At 54.7% G+C, this 18,385-nt stretch overlaps 1 protein-coding gene across 3 annotated transcripts in view; it reads right to left on the reverse strand.

The window, feature by feature from the left end:
• DGKD (diacylglycerol kinase delta) overlaps nucleotides 1–18,385 on the reverse strand; it is a 681,592-nt gene that overhangs the window by 10,574 nt on the left and 652,633 nt on the right. For 2 of the 3 annotated variants that reach the window (XM_050751553.1, XM_050751555.1), the window contains 16 exons: nucleotides 17,817–17,901; nucleotides 16,445–16,539; nucleotides 16,250–16,349; nucleotides 15,257–15,530; nucleotides 14,512–14,684; nucleotides 14,170–14,278; nucleotides 13,534–13,662; nucleotides 12,484–12,580; nucleotides 10,218–10,328; nucleotides 8,130–8,226; nucleotides 7,797–7,904; nucleotides 6,728–6,841; nucleotides 5,226–5,360; nucleotides 4,778–4,929; nucleotides 2,651–2,762; nucleotides 2,468–2,560 (listed from right to left, as the gene is read on the reverse strand). In XM_050751553.1, the coding sequence (XP_050607510.1) occupies nucleotides 2,468–2,560; nucleotides 2,651–2,762; nucleotides 4,778–4,929; nucleotides 5,226–5,360; nucleotides 6,728–6,841; nucleotides 7,797–7,904; nucleotides 8,130–8,226; nucleotides 10,218–10,328; nucleotides 12,484–12,580; nucleotides 13,534–13,662; nucleotides 14,170–14,278; nucleotides 14,512–14,684; nucleotides 15,257–15,530; nucleotides 16,250–16,349; nucleotides 16,445–16,539; nucleotides 17,817–17,901 (1,984 nt within the window). The remainder of the gene's footprint in view (nucleotides 1–2,467; nucleotides 2,561–2,650; nucleotides 2,763–4,777; nucleotides 4,930–5,225; nucleotides 5,361–6,727; nucleotides 6,842–7,796; nucleotides 7,905–8,129; nucleotides 8,227–10,217; nucleotides 10,329–12,483; nucleotides 12,581–13,533; nucleotides 13,663–14,169; nucleotides 14,279–14,511; nucleotides 14,685–15,256; nucleotides 15,531–16,249; nucleotides 16,350–16,444; nucleotides 16,540–17,816; nucleotides 17,902–18,385) is intronic. The other variant, XM_050751554.1, reaches the window with a different exon arrangement.

Genomic DNA, 18,385 nt, shown 5'->3' on the forward strand with positions numbered 1-18,385 from the left:
GTGCAGTGAGGAGATGTGTGTAGTGAGGAGATGTGAGGCGTTGTGTGGAGTGGGGAGATGTGTGGAGTGGGGACATGTGTGCAGTGAGATGTGTGGAGTGAGATGTGTGGAGTGGGGAGATTTGTGAATTGAGGAGATGTGTGCAGTGAGGAGATGTGTGGAGTGAGATGTGTGGAGTGAGATGTGTGGAGTGAGGAGATGTGTGGAGTGAGCTGTGTGGAGTCAGGAGATGTGTAGAGTGGGGACATGTGTGCAGTGGGGACATGTGTGGAGTTAAGTGTGTGGAGTGAGGAGATGTGTGGAGTGAGGAATGTGAGGAGATGTGTGGAGTGAGGAGATGTGTGGAGTGAGATGTGTGGAGTGGGGAGATGTGTGAAGTGAGATGTGTGGAGTAGGGAGATGTGTGGAGTAGGGAGATGTGTGGAGTGAGGAATGTGAGAAGATGTGTGAATTGAGGAGATGTGTGGAGTGAGGAGATATGTGGAGTGAGATGTGTGGAGTGAGATGTGTGGAGTGAGGAGATGTGTGGAGTGAGATGTGTGGAGTGGGGAGATGTGTGAAGTGAGGAGATGTGTGGAGTAGGGAGATGTGTGGAGTGAGGAGATGTGAGGAGACGTGTGGAGTGAGAGGAGATGTGTGGAGTGGGGAGATGTGTGGAGTGAGATGTGTGGAGTGGGGAGATGTGTGAAGTGAGGAGATGTGTGGAGTAGGGAGATGTGTGGAGTGAGGAGATGTGAGGAGACGTGTGGAGTGAGAGGAGATGTGTGGAGTGGGGAGATGTGTGGAGTGAGGAGATGTGTGGAGTGAGGAGATGTGTGCAGTGAGGAGTGAGGAGATGTGAGGCGTTGTGTGGAGCGAGGAGATGTGTGGAGTGATGAGATGTGTGGAGTGGGGAGATGTGTGGAGTGGGGAGATGTGTGGAGTGAGATGTGTGGAGTGGGGAGATGTGTGGAGTGGGGAGATGTGTGGAGTGGGGAGATGTGTGGAGTGAGATGTGTGGAGTGGGGAGATTTGTGAATTGAGGAGATGTGTGCAGTGAGGAGATGTGTGGAGTGAGCTGTGTGGAGTGAGGAGATGTGTAGAGTGGGGACATGTGTGTAGTGGGGACATGTGTGGAGTTAAGTGTGTGGAGTGAGGGTATGTGTGGAGTCAGATGTGTGGAGTGAGGAGATGAGTGGAGTGTGGAGATGTGAGGAGATGTGTGGAGTCAGATGTGTGGAGTGGGGAGATGTGTGGAGTTAGGAGATGAGTGGAGTGTGGAGATGTGAGGAGATGTGTGGAGTCAGATGTATGGAGTGGGGAGATGTGTGGAGTTAGGAGATGAGTGGAGTGTGGAGATGTGAGGAGATGTGTGGAGTCAGATGTGTGGAGTGTGGAGATGTGTGGAGTATGGAGATGCGTGGAGTGAGGAGATGCGTGGAGTGAGATGGGTGGAGTGGGGAGATGCGCGGAGTGGGGAGATGCGCGGGGTGGGGAGATGGGCGGGGTGGGGAGATGGGCGGGGTGGGGAGATGGGCGGGGTGGGGAGGTGCGCGGGGTGGGGAGATGCGCGGGGGTGGGGAGATGCGCGGGGTGGGGAGATGGGGGGGGGTGGGGAGATGGGCGGGGTGGGGAGATGGGGAGATGCGTGGGGCGGGGATGCGTGGAGCGAGATGGGTGGAGGGGGAGATGCGCGGAGTGGGGAGGTGCGCGGAGTGGGGAGATGGTGGGGAGATGGGCGGGGTGGGGAGGTGGGGAGATGGGCGGGGTGGGGAGGTGCGCGGGGTGGGGAGATGCGCGGGGTGGGGAGATGGGCGGGGTGGGGAGATGGGCGGGGTGGGGAGATGGGCGGGGTGGGGAGATGCGTGGGGCGAGGAGATGCGTGGAGCGGGGAGACGTGTGGAGTGGGGAGACGTGTGGAGTGGGGAGATGTGTGGATGAAGAGATTCGTGGAGTGAGGAGTTGAGGGCTGGGAAACCACACCTGGGGTGGTTCTCCGGTTGTCGAATATTTAGCAAACCCATTCCTCCTCTTCATCTTTAAAACCACAAGGCTGGCCAGTTCTTCCCTGAGGCCTCTCCCTGTTCTAGCCACTGTGATTCAGTAACAGCCCCGTGGCTGCCCCAGGGCTGACCTATCAGCCGGTTTTGCAGGGCTGAGCGTGCAAGGTGCCTGAGAGTGTGACCAGCTCTCGGCAGGAGCAGGACTCTGCAGTATAGGTTTCTTGTGTCCAGAAAAGCATCTTGTGTCCACTATGACAAAGGTGTTCCTGCTGCAAGCGCTTCTTGCATGCTTGAGACAACTTGACTGAAGGGCTGCCAGCAGGGGTGGGCACCAGCCGCACGACAGACCAAATGACCTCTGAGGCCCCTTCCTTAAGGCCAGGAACTCTGGACTAAGGTGTGCTGCCCTCTATTCCCAGCAACCTAGCGATAGCAGTCGTTTCACACACAGCCCAAGCCCTGCTGTTCCCGGGGCACCAGCTTACCAGGGCCATCTTCCCAGACAGCAGCAGCTCCGTCTCACTGCGCAGAGCTCTGAAGTTATTCACCATTTCCAGGACAAAGCTGCAGTTCAGCCCCTAGGAGAAACCAAGGCAAACATGCATGGGGAGGGCCAAGGGCTGCAGACGCTGAGGAGAAGCCAAGACTGAAAAGGCCAGAATAGCTACCTCTGTGGTTCTGGGCTTGCCATACACCCGGTCCATCGACTTGGAGCTGGCATTGACGGCGTGGGCCAGTTCCTGCTCCATGTCCCGATGAGACTGAGCTATTTCTCGGATACTAGAGAGGAAGAGAAGCACGGGCAGATGTCAGGCCAAATGGAAGGGCAGCCTTTCACAATACTCATCTGAACACAGCCCAGCTACCACCCGGAGGTCTGATGCGGAGGGCAGGCCCAGCAGGACCACAGGGATCATGGCTCAGCCCAGCGACCGTTCAGTCACAAGCTTGGGCACAGGACGACCAACAGCAAATGGGAGGGCTTACAGGAGTCATCTGATATCAAAATTCAAGATTTTCCAGGGAGAGAAATGTACAAAATGAGGCTTCCAAGCTATAAAACGGTCAGTGGGCAAGCAGCAGTGTGCACAGGCCCACTGCAGAGACTGCTACAATAAGACACAATCCCCAGATGCCCACAGCCTTGCTGGAACCTGTAGCTGGCCGGTCTGTCCCTGGGGACAAAAGGACCCTCATCTGAAGAGGACAATCCTGGTGTAGTGATGGGCTCTGAGCCAGACCCCAGGCAGCAGCCTTTATGGGGAAGACAGTGAAAGCACAAGTCACACCAGGTCTCAGGGAGGCAGAGACGTGGCTCAGGCAGGTGAGATGGGGGGACAGAGATTATAGGAGCAGTGCAAGCAGAGGCAGCGGGGCCAACCTGTCCTGACCCTGTGGAAATAGGCCACTGCCAGCAGCTTCCTGCAGTGCTGTGCAAGTGCACCTTCCAGGCAGGCCACAGGGGCCACCATGGGCTTTGAGGGGACAGGGTAATGGCCTTCCAGGGGAGGCCACCAGAAGCCTACTGCATAGCAAGGAATTAGCTGAACTGAAGTCCTCCAGCCCCATCACTGATCTGGGTGGGGCGGGAGAGAGACGAGGACAGGGGCCGCAGTGGCACCAACTCCTGGGGCAGAGAATGCGGCGCCAGGAAGGACTGCAGCCGGTATGGAAGTGCAGAGCCAGGAACGTTGGCGATGACTGGGACAGCGACCACCTGCTCAACAAGAGCTGGAGGCTGGCACAGATGATCCATCTGCATGCCAGGGCTGGGCAGGCTGCCTGGAAGGGCACACAGCACGCCGGGCACAGAACCGACGGGTGCACCCATCCACAGCCAGGAGAAGAGGGAGTCCGGAGGAAACAAGAAAGGGACACCAGGGCACCAGCCAGCGTGCGGCCACGGGGAGAATGCAGGCAGGAAGGCCCTGTACCGGTGAAGAACCACAGGTGCCAGCTGGAGGGGCTCACAAGCGGCACCCGCACAGGGCAGGCGAGGAGCAGGGACAGCAGACAATGCTGACCACCAGCCATGAGGGACAGGCACAGTGGCTCCAGGGGCATTTCTAGAAGGCAGGTGAGAGGAAATGCCCCTAGCAGTTGTCTTTTTTTTTTTTTTTTTTTTTTTTTTTTTTTTAAGTAAACTTGAAAACAAAGAGCAAGCCTGTTCTCAGGGTAAAATGAGGGCAAAGTGAAGGAGGCTGTCAGCGGCTGCCCTTGGGAGTCAGGGTTTTTTTGGTTTTTTTTGAGACAGAGTCTCGCTCTGTCACCCAAGTTGGAGTGCAGTGGCACGATCTCGGCTCACTGCAACCTCCGCGTCTCGGGTTCAACCAATTCTGTTGCTTGAGCCTCCCGAGTAGCTGGGACTACAGGTGCCCGCCACCACGCCTGGCTAATTTTTTTTGTATTTTTAGTAGAGACAGGGTTTCACCATGTTAGCCAGAACGGTCTCGATCTCCTGACCTCGTGATCTGCCCACCTCGGCCTCCCAAAGTGCTGAGATTACAGGTGTGAGCCACCACGCCAGGCTGAGCCAGGGCAGGTTTTAAATGAGTGGCCCTGAAAATCACAGTGGGTTTTAAGATCCAGCCAAGTAAACTCCAGGTGAGGTCTGAAAGACCGTTGGGGAAATGAGCCAGAGCTGAGGGCACACGGAAACGGGCTCGGCCCTCATGGGTAATGCAGACCCCGCAAAAATCAGGAGCAGCAGCTCTACGCCCCAGGGGCCCTGGAGGAGCGCAGTCCTGGGGACCCCGGGGGGGGCTCATGGGCAACGCAGAGGGGCAGGAGCCCACCTGTGAATGAGGACCCCCGCCGCCTGCCCAAACTGGTCCATCTGGGTGGCCTCCTCCTCGGACAGCATCTCCGGGTGCAGGGAACAGGATGGAGGGCGGGGCAGCTCACACTTCTGCTTGTCTTCCCAGGACTTCAGGGTGCTCTCAAATGCCTATGGACCCGAGAGCCCAATTACACCTGCTGCCCTGAAGCATGCGTCTAACCGCCACAGACACTATGGGGACACCAGTGAGATCACAACTAGGAAAGGGACAAATGGGATTTTTTTTCTTAAACATTAGGGGAAGGAGATGGTCCTAGAAATTACTGCCCTATTAGTTTAATCGTTGTGTCTTAAAAAAAAAATCCTAGAACAAAACACAAAAAGCTCCAGCTCTTAACAGTGCACACAAGCGCCTGCAGGTGAGCCCTGGACCCCACCCAGGTACCGCGGGTGGCCGCGCTTACCCTGTCTCTGGTCAGTGTCTGTGCCCGGTTCTTGTGGACAATCCGAATGTACCCTGGCGGCTGGACCCAGGCCTCTCCGTCCACCTGCACAGGCACGCCCTCATCCCCAAGGATGGAGATCTTCACTGTGCGACACTGAGCAGACATCACAGCCATTACTCGTGCTGAGCCAAAACCCCCAGGGGTTTTAAAGTGCTGTCGGCACCACCACGACCTTCCTGCTCCACACACGCGTCCCTGCCTTGCAGGACACCCCACCTCCGCCTCTGGGATGGCACTCTGCCTGCAGCTAGCCTTCTGCTGCTGTGTCACCGAGCCAAGGGTCTGTTCTCCCACTGTCCCGCCCCATCCTGCCCCGTCCCCTCACCGAGCAGTCAGTGCAGGAGACCTTGGTGCTGAGACAACAGGTGTCAGAACCCAGGGGCAGGGGTGTCGTAGCTCCCAGCAGCCACTGGGCCCCTGCCACGTAAAAACACCCCCAGAAAAGAGCAGATGGCATCGCGGATGACGATGGGCCATCCAACATCATCCTATTCCTCCTTTTCAACAACAAACATTGCCAGAGTGAAAATTGTGAACTTCAAGCAGCCTACAGCTAAGGGTAGACAGAGTGCTGGAAGAGACCAGACAATCGCAGGCTGGGGTTCAGCCAGTGGGTGGCATCAGCACCCTCCCCCGCCCCAGTGCCTATGCCTGGGCACAGAGTCCTGCCCCATCAGCCCATCACTGCTGTCAGAAATAAGCCATGGGGGCACTCCCAGCCCTTCACCACTGGGCATCAGAACCGTGATCAAGGGCCCCATGGAAATCCCCCCATACCCCACACCAGAGCCATGGGCTCCGTCCCCACCTCCAGCTGCAGCTTTGAAAGTCGCAGACACGGGCAGAGTTCACCCTGGGTGTGCTCTATCTCATCCCACCTCAGAGGGGACAGGCAAGGCTGGGGCTCAAGCGGGATACACATTTTGAAAGAGTTATCTTGGCCGGGTGCAGTGGCTCACGCCTGTAATCCCAACACTTTGGGAGGCCGAGATAGGTGGATCATTTGAGGTCAGGAGTTCGAGACCAGCCTGGCCAACATGGTGAAACCCCGCTTCTACTAAAAATACAAAAATTAGCTGGGAACGGTGGTGGGTGCCTATAGTCCCAGCTACTCCTACTCGGGAGGCTGAGGCAGGAGAATCACTTGAACCAGGGAGATGCAGGTTGCAGTGAGCCGAGAATGCACCACTGCACTCCAGCCAGGGCAACAGAGTGAGACTCTGTCTCAAAAAAAAAAAAGAAAGAAAGAAAGAAAGAAAACAAAGAGTTATCTTGAGAATTTAACTGTCAAGCATAGCACGAGGAAAGGGCTCTGGCCCAGGAAGTGGGGCCACGAGCTGTCCAGAACAGGACATGAGGCAGCCACGTGGCCCTGGAAAGCACCCACCCTCCCAGTCTCCAAGCGCTGCCCGAGAATTTAGCACACTCCCAGCCAGGCACCCCAGGACCATGGCCACTACCTGGGCGATCCGATGATGCTGCAGCCTGATGACTCGAGAGACGGCCATCTGCATGCTGCCGAACACGGCGACCACCTCCAGAATCTTGTCATCGAATGATGGAGCTGTGAAAGTCTGCAAGGGACACGTTAGAGCTGACCACCACTCCACACATCCCCGCATAGGCCATCCCTCCCCTCGCTCCCTCCCTCTCGGGGTCAGCCCCTCCCAGCTGGCGGGAAGTTACCAGGTAACTGCACTCCTGAGGGGCCTCATGTTGCAGGCCCTGAAACCAGCTGCCTGGGTCCAAATCCCAGCTCTAACCCTGGCAAAGTTACCGAATCTCTCTCTCTCCCCCATTTCCTCATATGTAAAATGGGGAAACTAATGGCACGCTCCTCCAGGGCCATCAGTAGGGCCGAGTGAGTTAACACTGCAGAGTGCCAGGACTGGGGACAGCACACACCACGTGTGCAGGAAGCGCTGAATATTTCTATTCGCTAGTACGTACAAAGGAAGGTTTAAACCAGGTTTAAACCTATGAACACCTTCCCACAGTTCTTAATACAAATTCCAAGCTTCTTCCCCGGCTCACACGGCCCAATGTGACCCAAGCCCTGCAGACCTCTCCTCTCTCTCCACACTCCTGCTGCCCGCTGCAGTCAGGGCACCTCTCCCACATCCTCCATGTGCCTGCCCTGTCTTGACTCTGAGCCTTCATCTATGCAATTCTCTCTGCCTGGAAGAGCCTCCCCTTCTCCTCTGCCCACCTAACTTGGCCATCTCCAAGTCATCCTTCAGATCTTGGCCTCCCAGACACCTTCCCTGACCCTCCTTCCACATCATACCCTCTGACCACATCTGCTGACCACAGACCCTCACTGACCACCTTCACTGACACATCTGCTCTGCTCAGCCCTCTAGACGATGAGCTGGGTGGGGGACCCTGTCTATCTTGTTCTCCATGGCAGCCCCACTGCTGGCACAAGGGAAGGGCTGGATCCACCGCAGCCATAGCAGAACACCTCCCTGCTCTCGGACAGCTCTTCCCCACTCAGCTCAGGCCCACCCGCCCACACCCCATACATACATCATCTTCCTTGGTTCCCCCCCAGAAGTTGGTTCCTCCAGCATAGCTGGGAATGTTAAGGACAGCAATTCCCTGAAGACTGGGGAGTGGGATGGGTCGCCCGTCACACTGAGCAGCAAAGACACAGAACAAAAGAAAAGAAAAAGGCATGAGTCAGCTGCTCCTTCTCTACCAGCTTCCCACCGCCAGGGGCTCGGGAGCACAGCGGTGGCCAGGGCATCTCCAGGCAAGTCCCTGTGCATGGAGGAAATGGTCAACAGGAGAAGCGACAGGACTGGCAGTCTGCTGATGGATGGAGGCCGGCCTGCAGGTGACAAGGACCCTCCCACTCACCTCCAGCAAGACCTTTTGTTCCAGGTTCTTGTAGGTTCTGTGCAGCAACTCTTTGGTTCCAAGAACTCCATACCACATCATGTTCTTGGTTCGGCTCCTAGAAACAGAAGCAAAGACTGGGCTTTCTTCGTACAGTTAACCGGAGTCATTTCTGTGAAAGCTGGGAATGGCGTCTGACCCACAAATCAGCTACATTTAGCAATTATTTACAGCAGTAACAACTGAAGGACACATTTTTGTTTTTGCAGATATGCATAAAGAGATATGTTTACCAATGGGAAATTTTGCTAAATAGTAACATTTTGCCAAGGAAGTAACCATACCCTGAAAGGTAAATAAATAAAGTTAAAACATTATAGAACTCTATAAAAAAAACTTCACATCCTGATTTTTTTTCTGCCTAAAAAATTATGCTTACCATAGAAAAATTAGAAAATATAGAAAAGCACCAAAGAGAAGGCACTCCTCATAATCCTCCCTGCATAATCCAGCACCTCTATGCACCCTCCACGTGTGCTAATGACAAATGCCCAGTGCTGCTGTGGATTTCCTCAGTCTTCTTTGCATATTTATTTCCAGTTGCAGTAACTTGTTTATGGTTTCACCACCTACTTGGTCCACTTTACCCTACGCCAGCAACACTTCCCTCTGTCGCCACACGCTCTCTGCAGACGTGGCCATCCTCAGCCGGCACTGCTCTACCACAGCTTATCAAACCAATCCCCTTGACTACACTCCTTCGCCCCATGCCCAAGCTCTGTAAACGACACACTAGGAGCCCCTTCGTACCTACTTCAACCAACATTTCCAGTGACTTCTGTAGAAATTTCCAATGACATTTGTAGAAGTGGAATTTTTCTCAGGAGAACTTTTCAAAGCTCTCAATACAAACTAAAGAGAGGTTTGACCAGGGTTCCAAGGCTCTAGAAATGTATTATGCGTGCCCCTGTTCCTCAACTACTTATTTCACCCTGCTAAAGTATGCGTATTTTAATACTTTTCCCAGTGATTTTTGGACTAATAGGGATTTTTAAATGATCTGATGTCACCATCCTGTGCTGTACAGGGATATGTCCCTGGGGCCCCTGAGCCATTTTCTCCTGCACGTAACAGCCTCAGGGTTCAAAAGTTCTTTGAGTTCTGATGCTTTTGTTTTCCTAGAAATTTCCAACTACATATAACATGAGCAATGACTAAAGTTGGTCCCTCAGGTGTCACCATGGCTCCCCTCAAGGTGGCAGTGACACCATGAGGAGGATGAGGCCACATGGGACCACGTGGCTTGGTTCATTCAAGCCAATCCTGACTCAGCGGATGAAGAATCCAGCAGGGGTCTCCCAGCTTCTGGGTCAAGGGCTATTCTCTGCACAAACACCTTCAACCCCCACACCCATTTCTCCCTCGCCCTAGTTCTAATCATGTCAAAGCTGAACGGTTTCTCCGGTTATTACTGTGGGGTGGGGTGGGAGACATTTCTCCCTCACTTCTTGTGTTTCACAGACAAGAGGGAATTCTACTTCAGCCCAGGAAGAAAAGCTTGAGAAGAGGGACCCTTCTATTTTTCTCCATCCTCTCTTCAGATCAAGACCGAGTATCCAGTAATTTTAGGCGAAAAAACTGAGCATCCCCAATGATGTCCCTTGGGGCTCGCACGCCACCGTCTTCCTGCAGAGGTCGGACTCAAGGGCCTCATGGGCAGGCTCGGGTGTGATGGGGGAGGGCTAGCTGGGGTGCCGATGAACACACAGACCCTCCAACAAACAATGCTGGGCACTTACGCTATAGGTGCAATAACTTCTTGGCACACCTGCCGCTTTTCTGTAGTATCACGGACTCAGGCCTCTCATTAAGAGACGCAGCCATTCCAATGACCACCATCACTGGTTTTCTGATGTTGAATTTCCCTTGACCTGGCCGGCCCGAGAGGTGCTTCCCTTCCATCTCTGAAAGCACCCGTGCTTCTGACAAGGAAATCTGGGCTCTACTTCTGCCCCCAGCCTTAGCATTCTGCACGTTCTTTAACCTGCTGAATCCAGAAATCTGCTACTGTCTGGAAGGAGAAGCCACGCCCCTGAGCCCGTTACCTACCTGCACTTCTCTGGGTGTTCATCGCGCTTGTTATTAAAGTCCAGGGATATCTTTGCATCCAGGCCGATGCCAAAATAGTTGTTCATGACACATTTCTCCGTGTAATACTCTCTGCAAAGGTGAGTTTTAAATCAATTACAACAGCCCTGCTTCCAGCGTGGACATGTTTTCAGTTCAATCCCACATGGCCCAGCAGTTCTGCGCCTGCTGGTCACACGGCAGCTCTGGGCTGAACCTCCAGTGGAGCTGCCGGACTGTTCCCCACAGCAGCTGCCCATCTTACACTCCACCAGCAGCACCAAACCTGAAGATATGTTTACGGCACAGAAACTCACACATTTCAACTCTGGATCTCAAAACATTTCTCAAACATCCCTAGTTACAATCAAAGCTGTCGCCAAATTACAAAGGAAAATGACTTGAAAACATCCATGCCAGCCCCACAGCAACAAGGCTTCCCTTTCCCCATGTGCGACAGACAAGAAGAGACTCATCTCATTCAAGTTTCTTGCCCCCACCCAGCGGGAAGTCCTGCCCCTGCAGCTCCCCCAGCTGCTGGGAAAGCTCAGCCTGGCCTTCACCCTCCCCAGCCCCAGGGTCACACTGGGGCTCCCCCCCAGGGCAGGTGGATGAAGGGAGGAAACCCTGTTCCTCCACCCAGAGGCCACAGCCAGGAGAAGAGGATGTTCTGGAAGTTTCCAAAGAAACTCAGTGGGTGGATGGGCCTGGGAACATTGCTCAGGCCAGAATTCTGACACACTTTCGCTTACTGAGGGAAGTGTAAGCGAAGTGCCGCCAGATCTGAGAGCAACCAGCACGTGTCAGTGTATTTATGATCCATCTAATTCAAGTGCCCGACAGCTGAGCCAGAGCAAAGCTCTGGGACAAAACTGTTTACCAGGCGGAAGACCACGTGCCTGGCCAGCATGTATAGGTCCTGGGAAAAGAGAGAGATCCAACGGAGAGAAACAGGGCAAAGAGATGAGGGAAGGCAGCAGAGAGACTGGGCTCAGGGGCCTGGAGCAGGAGGGGCAGCAGTGGCCGGGGCAGTGGGAGATGATGGGGTGCCGGGGCCTGCTCAGGCCCAGCTGCAATGGGGCCTACACAATACGGCCCAGGCACACACCACGGCAGGAAGGCAGCAAACCACAGCTTTGTCTCCCCAGGTGAAGAGAAGAGATAAGACCACCCAGCTTAGCAACAGAGGTGGAAGTTCCACAGTCTCAGATGAAGTAGACAAAGGAGATATCCAGTTCAGGGGCCCCTAGGGACAGTGCTCACTGTAGGACTGCAGCTCTGGCCTCCCCAAGGAAAACAGCCTCAGGAGGGCTGAGAACCGGAGCCCCAGGCAGCCCCAGGGGAGGAGTAAACCAGGCCAGGAACAGGGACACTTTAGTGTTGCACCAGGCCAGCACCTGGAATCTAAGGGTCCACTTTCCCAAACCCAGAGCCTCTGTGAACCACACATTTCTTCCTGTCACTGCCCCTGACCACTCCAGAAAAATGGCTGGCCATGTTTAACCAACTGCCATCAGCTGCCCAGAACCTGCAATCAGCCAGCAGAAAGATGAGTCTAGAAAAACAGGTTTTCAAAACACCACTTGTCTCCACAATGGTCTCCAATACCTAGGAAGACTCCATTAAACTGTTATACACATGTCTCCACTGCCTTACAGGCCAGCAGAGGAAGAAGGCCTTGTCCCCAACGGAGTAGCAGTGTCAGCACGCAGGCACACAAGCAGCCCTTACAAGCCTCAGCACAGGCCGGTGTCTCCCTGGGGTGCTCGGAGACACGAAGGGGGCACACAGAGGACCCTCCAGCCCAGAGTCTATTGTTCTGCGTCACCAACAAGGAGAGCAGGTTTTAGAGGAAAGCAGGGGGAGGGATGGCAAGAGGAAGATGGCAGGCTGTAAGCAGAAGTCAGTGAGGTCCAGCCAAGGTCATGGGAGAGTGAACACGAAGAGCAGCACAAGGGCAGCTCCCGGCAGGAGCAGCTGAGCCTGTGAAAAGCCTCGGAAGGGCACGCAGGCTCAGGGGACATCGAGCAAGCACTGTGGGACCTTGGGAAGGAGGTGGGAGACGTGCGCTCTGCCTCTGCAGATGGGCAGTAGTGGTTTCCAGGTCCACTCCTTAAGTGGAATCTCCACGACTTCTCAGCCTTCCTTATCAGCTACCACCGATTTCTCTAGTTAACCCTGAGATCTGCTTTCTATGCACTAGCAGCCATGTAACAATACGCCCACTTGGTTTATCCCTCATACTCACAGGGTTTCTGGTTCAGAGTTAAAGGGATCAGCATTAATTAACAGGCGACTGATGACTGAGCCACCGGGTAAGGAACCAGACATTCCAGCCCGGACATCTATAAAGGAGATATAAGAAAGAGGTGTGCTGGTCAGGAGCTACAGACTTAAGAGAAGCCCGTGTGTCTGAAGCTGGTGGACCGGTATTCTGCAGAATATTATCATAATTAAATGTTTCTAAAATTATGTATAACCATGTCCAAATTTCACCAATAGTCTTAGGTCAAAAATCACTCGAACAAAAAAACCACACTGGGTGGCAGAAACCAACACCTACAAAACACATTAAAAAACGGCTTCTAAGGCCGGGTGTGGTGGTGTGTGCCTGTAGTCCCAGCTATTTGGGAGGCTGAGTGGGGAAGATCACTTGAGTCCAGGAGGTCAAGATGCAGTGTGCCATGACCACACCACTGCACTCCAGCCTGGGCAATAGAGAGAGAGCCTCTTTTTTAATTAAAAAAAAAAAAAAAAAAAAAAAGGCTTATAGAGTCAGTTTTCATGTTCTCATCAAATGTAAGCCACTCCACCAAAAAGATCTCTGAGAGTTGAGGCTTAAGGCTTTATAAGGTTGCCTTCATAAGAAATGAACATCAAGGAATGCTCCAGGCGGCCAGGACCTCACCCTCCCTGCGCCTCCTGCAATCACGCTAGAAGCATGGGACGGTCTCTCGGGTTCCCTCATCAGGCTGGCCACCTCCCTTTTCCACTCAGAAATCTAATTCCTTTATTCTTCAAAATCTGACTCAAGCATCACCTTCTCAATGACGTCTTCCTGGGCTCCTTGGGTGGTTATCTGGGTACTAATTGGCTTTTGTTTTTTTTTAAAAAAAGAAGCACTTTTCACACAGTTGTGTAAATTTTTAAATTCCACCTATCTTTCTCAGGGACCTGTAAACTTTCCAAGGGCAGCAACCCCATCTCTTTCCGTTTGACGGACCCAGCGCCCAGCACAGCGACAGGCCCAGCATTGTGCTAGGGCCCCCACTAGTCCCTCCTGCTGGCCGCCACTCACTTGGGTACAGGATCTTGGTGTTGAGTGCAGGCAGGCCGTCCCGGCTTCCCGGCTGGGGCGGAAGGGAAGCAGAACTGCCCAGGGACAGACTTCCTTTGCTGATCAGCTTTTCACACGGAGATTTCAACACTGTAACAACAGAACAGAAAACCTTACAGCTGTCTGGAATAGAGACTGTGAAATACCTGAGGGGTCCTTAGTGACATGAGCAGGTGCACAGCTGTCTGAAATACAGGCTGTGAAATACTGGGGAGTCCTTAGCAACATGAGCAGGTGGGAGGGCTGAGGAGGGAGGGCTGCAAACCACAGGCAGTTGCGTGAAGTGTGTGGGACAAAGAAGGGGGCGGAGGACCGAGTGGGTGCACATGATGCTTGGGGGGTTGGGCTCATGGAGAGGGTAACAGGCCACAGGTGGCAACGCTGGAGGGAGGGGTGAGCCCAGTCAGTTTGGGCTGTGGGAGGCAGAGCGCACACACAGCAGAGCTCTGAGTGGTGGCCATGCAGTGGCCGTGGGTCAGTTCTGAGCACAGGCCTCCCAGCAGCCAGAACAGGCTTGGGGTACCCTCCACCAGGGCCTACGCTGTGGACTGTTCCAGAAGGGGCAAGGACAAAGGCGGCCCCCCCTCACCTACCCACCTTCCCTCTGCCAGACACAGCCCCTTCCGAGCAGTTGTGGGGTCCAGGGTGGTTCTGAGGAAGCAGTGAGGGCAGAACGCAAGTGCTCCTCAGGGAGGCGGTCCTCGCCCTGACGGAGGGGGTCTTGTGGGTTCTACTGGTGTCCACCAAGGCAGACCACACACACCTCAAGGGCACGCACAGGAGATGCACAGAAACAGGCCTTGGGCGGTGAATTTTTATGCAACCAAGTGGCCAAAGCAACTACGAGAAAGTGCCCTAAAACCTCCCCTGGCAATCCCACTACGTCTCACCAAAACCAAGCACACCGAGGTACGCAGAGGGAGGTGGAGCCACGGGTACCTTTGCGCTGGCTCCTCCCCTTGGGGACCCCGAAGCTCTCGCTGTGGGACAGTGGTGGGCACACTCTGTGGTCCATCTTCTCCTCTGACTCAGAGAGGCCCAGGACGAAGCCCTCCTGCTCCTGGGTCTGGGCATTCTGCTCATCGACAGCTGTACAAGGAGAGTGTGTGCGGCTGAGCACGCAGGTGCAAAGCCAAGGGCACTGTCAGGCTGGGTGGAGGTCCCCTCCGCACCCCACGGCCTGATCTTCATCAAACATCCTCTGGCTAAAGGCTTGGACTCTGAACCCCCACCCCCACCCATCTTCCCCCTGGTCCTGGCACTGGGGCAGGGCATCCCTGCTAACAGGCTGGGAGGACTGGAACCCTCGCAGGGGAAGGCAAAGGGTGCAGAGGAGCCTGGCGAAGGCTCGAGGGCTGCAGGCAGAAGGAGCGGCCACATGGACACGCAGGTGTGCGGGTGTGAGACCGTGACCGCAGGTCTCACAGGAGTGAGACACTTATAGCGAAGTCAATGAGGGCTAGGAAAGAGGTCAACGGGAGGCAGCATGAAGGGGTCTGAGGGTGTGAGAGGAGGGGTGGAGGGAGGGCAAGCAAACTGGCTGCGGGCCTGGCGCCTGCACACAGGTGGAGAGGGCCAAGGTGGAGGTTTTCTCAACGAGCACCCTTCCGTCATCACCGTGTTCAGGGGACGCTGGGCATGCCCAGTGCTGGGGAAAGCCCCCTCCTCCTCAAAACATAGTCACCTTTTTCTGTGTGTTCTATGATCTGACGAATCGCTTTCTTCAGGCTGTTGGCTCTCAGCATGAGCTGTTCTCGAGGCCGGAATATCTGCGGCCGGGCCGGGCAGGCTGATGCCACCAAGCGGTCCCCAGTGGAGCCACAGACGCTGCCCGACCCATCTCCATCTTCAGCCTCCTCAGCAATGGTCGGGGGTGGGTTGGGCAGAGAGGACGAGGCCTGGGACTCATCGTCCAAGGTCTTCAGAAGGGAATCCAGCTTCTCTTTCAGGACAGAGCACTGAACAAGGAAAGGAAATGGCACACAGAGCTGAGGCAGGAGAACAGGGTCTGGAGGCAGGGAACCTCAGGCCATTTCACCCACACTTCCTAGAACTCAATCAAAAGGAAAATCCTAACTCTCCACGCCTCAGTAACAAAAGGACCAGAGGCTACTCCCTTTGCAAATCCCCACCTTTTCTGCCCAGGCAGGTGGAAAATAGGAGAAACTGGCTGTCTGCAACCAACCAGACTGACTCCAGGCTGAGTCTTAGTCTGCACAGAAGTGTAACTTTGTAATTTCTGTAGCCTCTGATTGGTTGTAAAAAGCAATCAGATGTTTGCACAGGAGTGTGACCTTTGTAACCACTTCAGCCTCTGGTTAGCTGCTTTCTGCCACCAATCAGACTGACTGCGGACTACCACTTCATTTACATGAGGTGAGCATGAAGTGGCCAACGGGAAACTTCTAAGAGGTATTTGGACCCAAGAAGATTCTGTATCTGGGCCCTCGAGCCGATGCTCAGGCAGCTCCCACACTGGAGTGTACTTTCACTTTCAATAAATCCCTGCTTTCGTTCTTCGTTGCTTCATTCTTTTCTTCCTTTACTGTGCGTATTGCCTAATTCTTTGTTCAAAACGCCAAGAACCTGGACAACCTGCAGTCACGGCCCTCTACTGGTGTCAGAGGAAGCTTCTCGCTGCCTCAATGGCCCTCCCACCCAGGGCACGGGAACAGACCTTCTTGGCCATGACCTCTGACTCCTCCGAGCTCTCGGTCGTCTTCTCATAGGCCTTCCCCACCCGGGCCACGAAGTCCTTCACCGTCTCACAGAGCACTCTGTGGGGAGAGAAACAGAAAGACCCTTCTAGAGAGGCAGCTCCAGGCTGGGGGGCCAGGGCACCATGCCTTCCCCAGGGCCACCAGGCACTCACTTGGCCGAGGAGATGACCACCGAGTGCTGGTCCGAGGTAAGGATTTTAGAAAGGTGGGCTGCAACCGAGTCTTCATAGAAGAGAATTTGCTGTACCTGCAATCACCCCAAATGGCCAGGACTGTTGGTCTCTGTGACAGCAAGCTCTGTGACGGTCCCAGTGACTCTGTCACCTACTTCCTTGCCAGCACAGGCTGGGAAAGATGAGTCTCTCCTAACAGACACTGTCTGACCCAGCCAAGCCTCGACTCACTTCAAACGCTAATCTGAGACTCACCTAGTGCTAGGTGAAAGATTTTAAAAGCTTCGTCAAGCTGCAGACAAACTACAAATGAATCTCCTTCAGTCTGCGATCCCAGCACGGCCTGTGCTAGGGGCTGTTCTGACCCCTACTCATCCTGACAGCAGTGTGCTCATGGGTCAGCTCCAGGTTTGGGTCCGTTCGCAGCAGAGGCTGTTTCTACCTGGCTGTGAGCCCCATCCGAACACACCCTTCCCCCTACCATCTGCTCTGCCTGTCAGAAGAGCAGCCCTATCCCTGTGGGATCCCTGCTGTCTTTAGGACCCAGCCCCAGGGTCAGCAAACTTCACTACTGGCCAGACAGCGAATATTCTGGGCTTCCCACACACACTCTTCCTCTCAAAATTTAAAAAAAAAAAAAGGAAAAATTAAAAATGTACAAACCATTATTGGTTTGCAAGGCCGTGGGCCCAGGCACATCTGGCCTACAGGCCTTGTTTGCAGACCGTTGTCCTAGCCTCTGACAAAAGCTCACCTCTTTGTACTACCCCACCCAGCACTGCACCAGCGCAAAATATAAAGTAAAGAAGACAAAGTCTATTCTCTGAGGGAACCTGTGGGGGCGTAAAACACAACAATAACAGTCACCAAATGAAAAGAACTACCAGCTGGACTAGAGGAGGCTGAGCGAAGGGCAGCTGCGGACGCCACAGAGAGGTGTGACGGGGCAGGAGCCGGAGGCTGGGGGAGAGCCACGGCACGGCTGGCTAGAGCGTTCCAGGCCTGTGGGCACCGTGGCAGGGGAGGCGCACACCGTTTGGGGCTCACTGAGCAGTTGAGGAGATGCATGGACAGGGTGGGAAGGCCATTAGGAGGACCACCCCCACCCCCGGCCCGGCAGGGCCTTTGACAACCGCAGGAAGCCCCTAGAGGGTCACAAAGCCCAAAAGGCCCCTGCCGAGGGAAGTGAGAATCCCCTCAGCCATGGGTTCACCCTGCGCCTCCGCAGGCCTGACTATGACACCCCATCACCAAAGGGGAGGCGTCTCTGCAAGGGAGGTGATGCAAAGCGCTGAGAGGACAGTTCAGATCACAACAGCATGCGAGCAGGATGTGAACAGGCCAGCAATACCTCGGAATCCTCGCTGAAGTCTTCGGTGACGGTGGAGGAGGAGGCCTGTCGGGGGAGCTTGGCCTCGTATGCCATGACGCTCCACCTGCACATACAAGGTCAGCTGCACAGGCGGCAAGACGTGCAGGCCCCCAAGGGTGAACCCTGTGCCCTCCGCTTTCACAGCTGGCAACCTTGATCTTTACACAGTTTCTGACTTCATTTTTAGGCCCTTGGTCTTGACTCTGTCCCATAACTTGGCTGAGAACAAATGTCTGCACTCCACAACTAACGGCAGTACAGCTCCATGAAAGAGAGGAAGGTCTCCCATAAATGGCTGCCTTGAGATAAGATGCTGCTTCTGGGAGAAATGGATTTACCCTCCTCAAGAGAGCTGCAAATGGCTCAGCCAGCTGGCCCAGTGAGATGAGCATTTCACAGGCCCCAAGGCACACAGAGGAGGCCTGAAAAGGTGGGGGCACTGCAACACCACACCTGTGCTCAGAACTCCAGGCTTCTGGGAGCAACTAGGAAGGCTAGGAGGCATCTCATCAGCGCCCCATGTGCCACAGGTCAGCGAGTGCCAAGTG

Source organism: Macaca thibetana, chromosome 12 (assembly GCF_024542745.1).
Source record: "Macaca thibetana thibetana isolate TM-01 chromosome 12, ASM2454274v1, whole genome shotgun sequence".
In the NCBI taxonomy this organism is placed as follows: Eukaryota; Metazoa; Chordata; class Mammalia; order Primates; family Cercopithecidae; genus Macaca; species Macaca thibetana.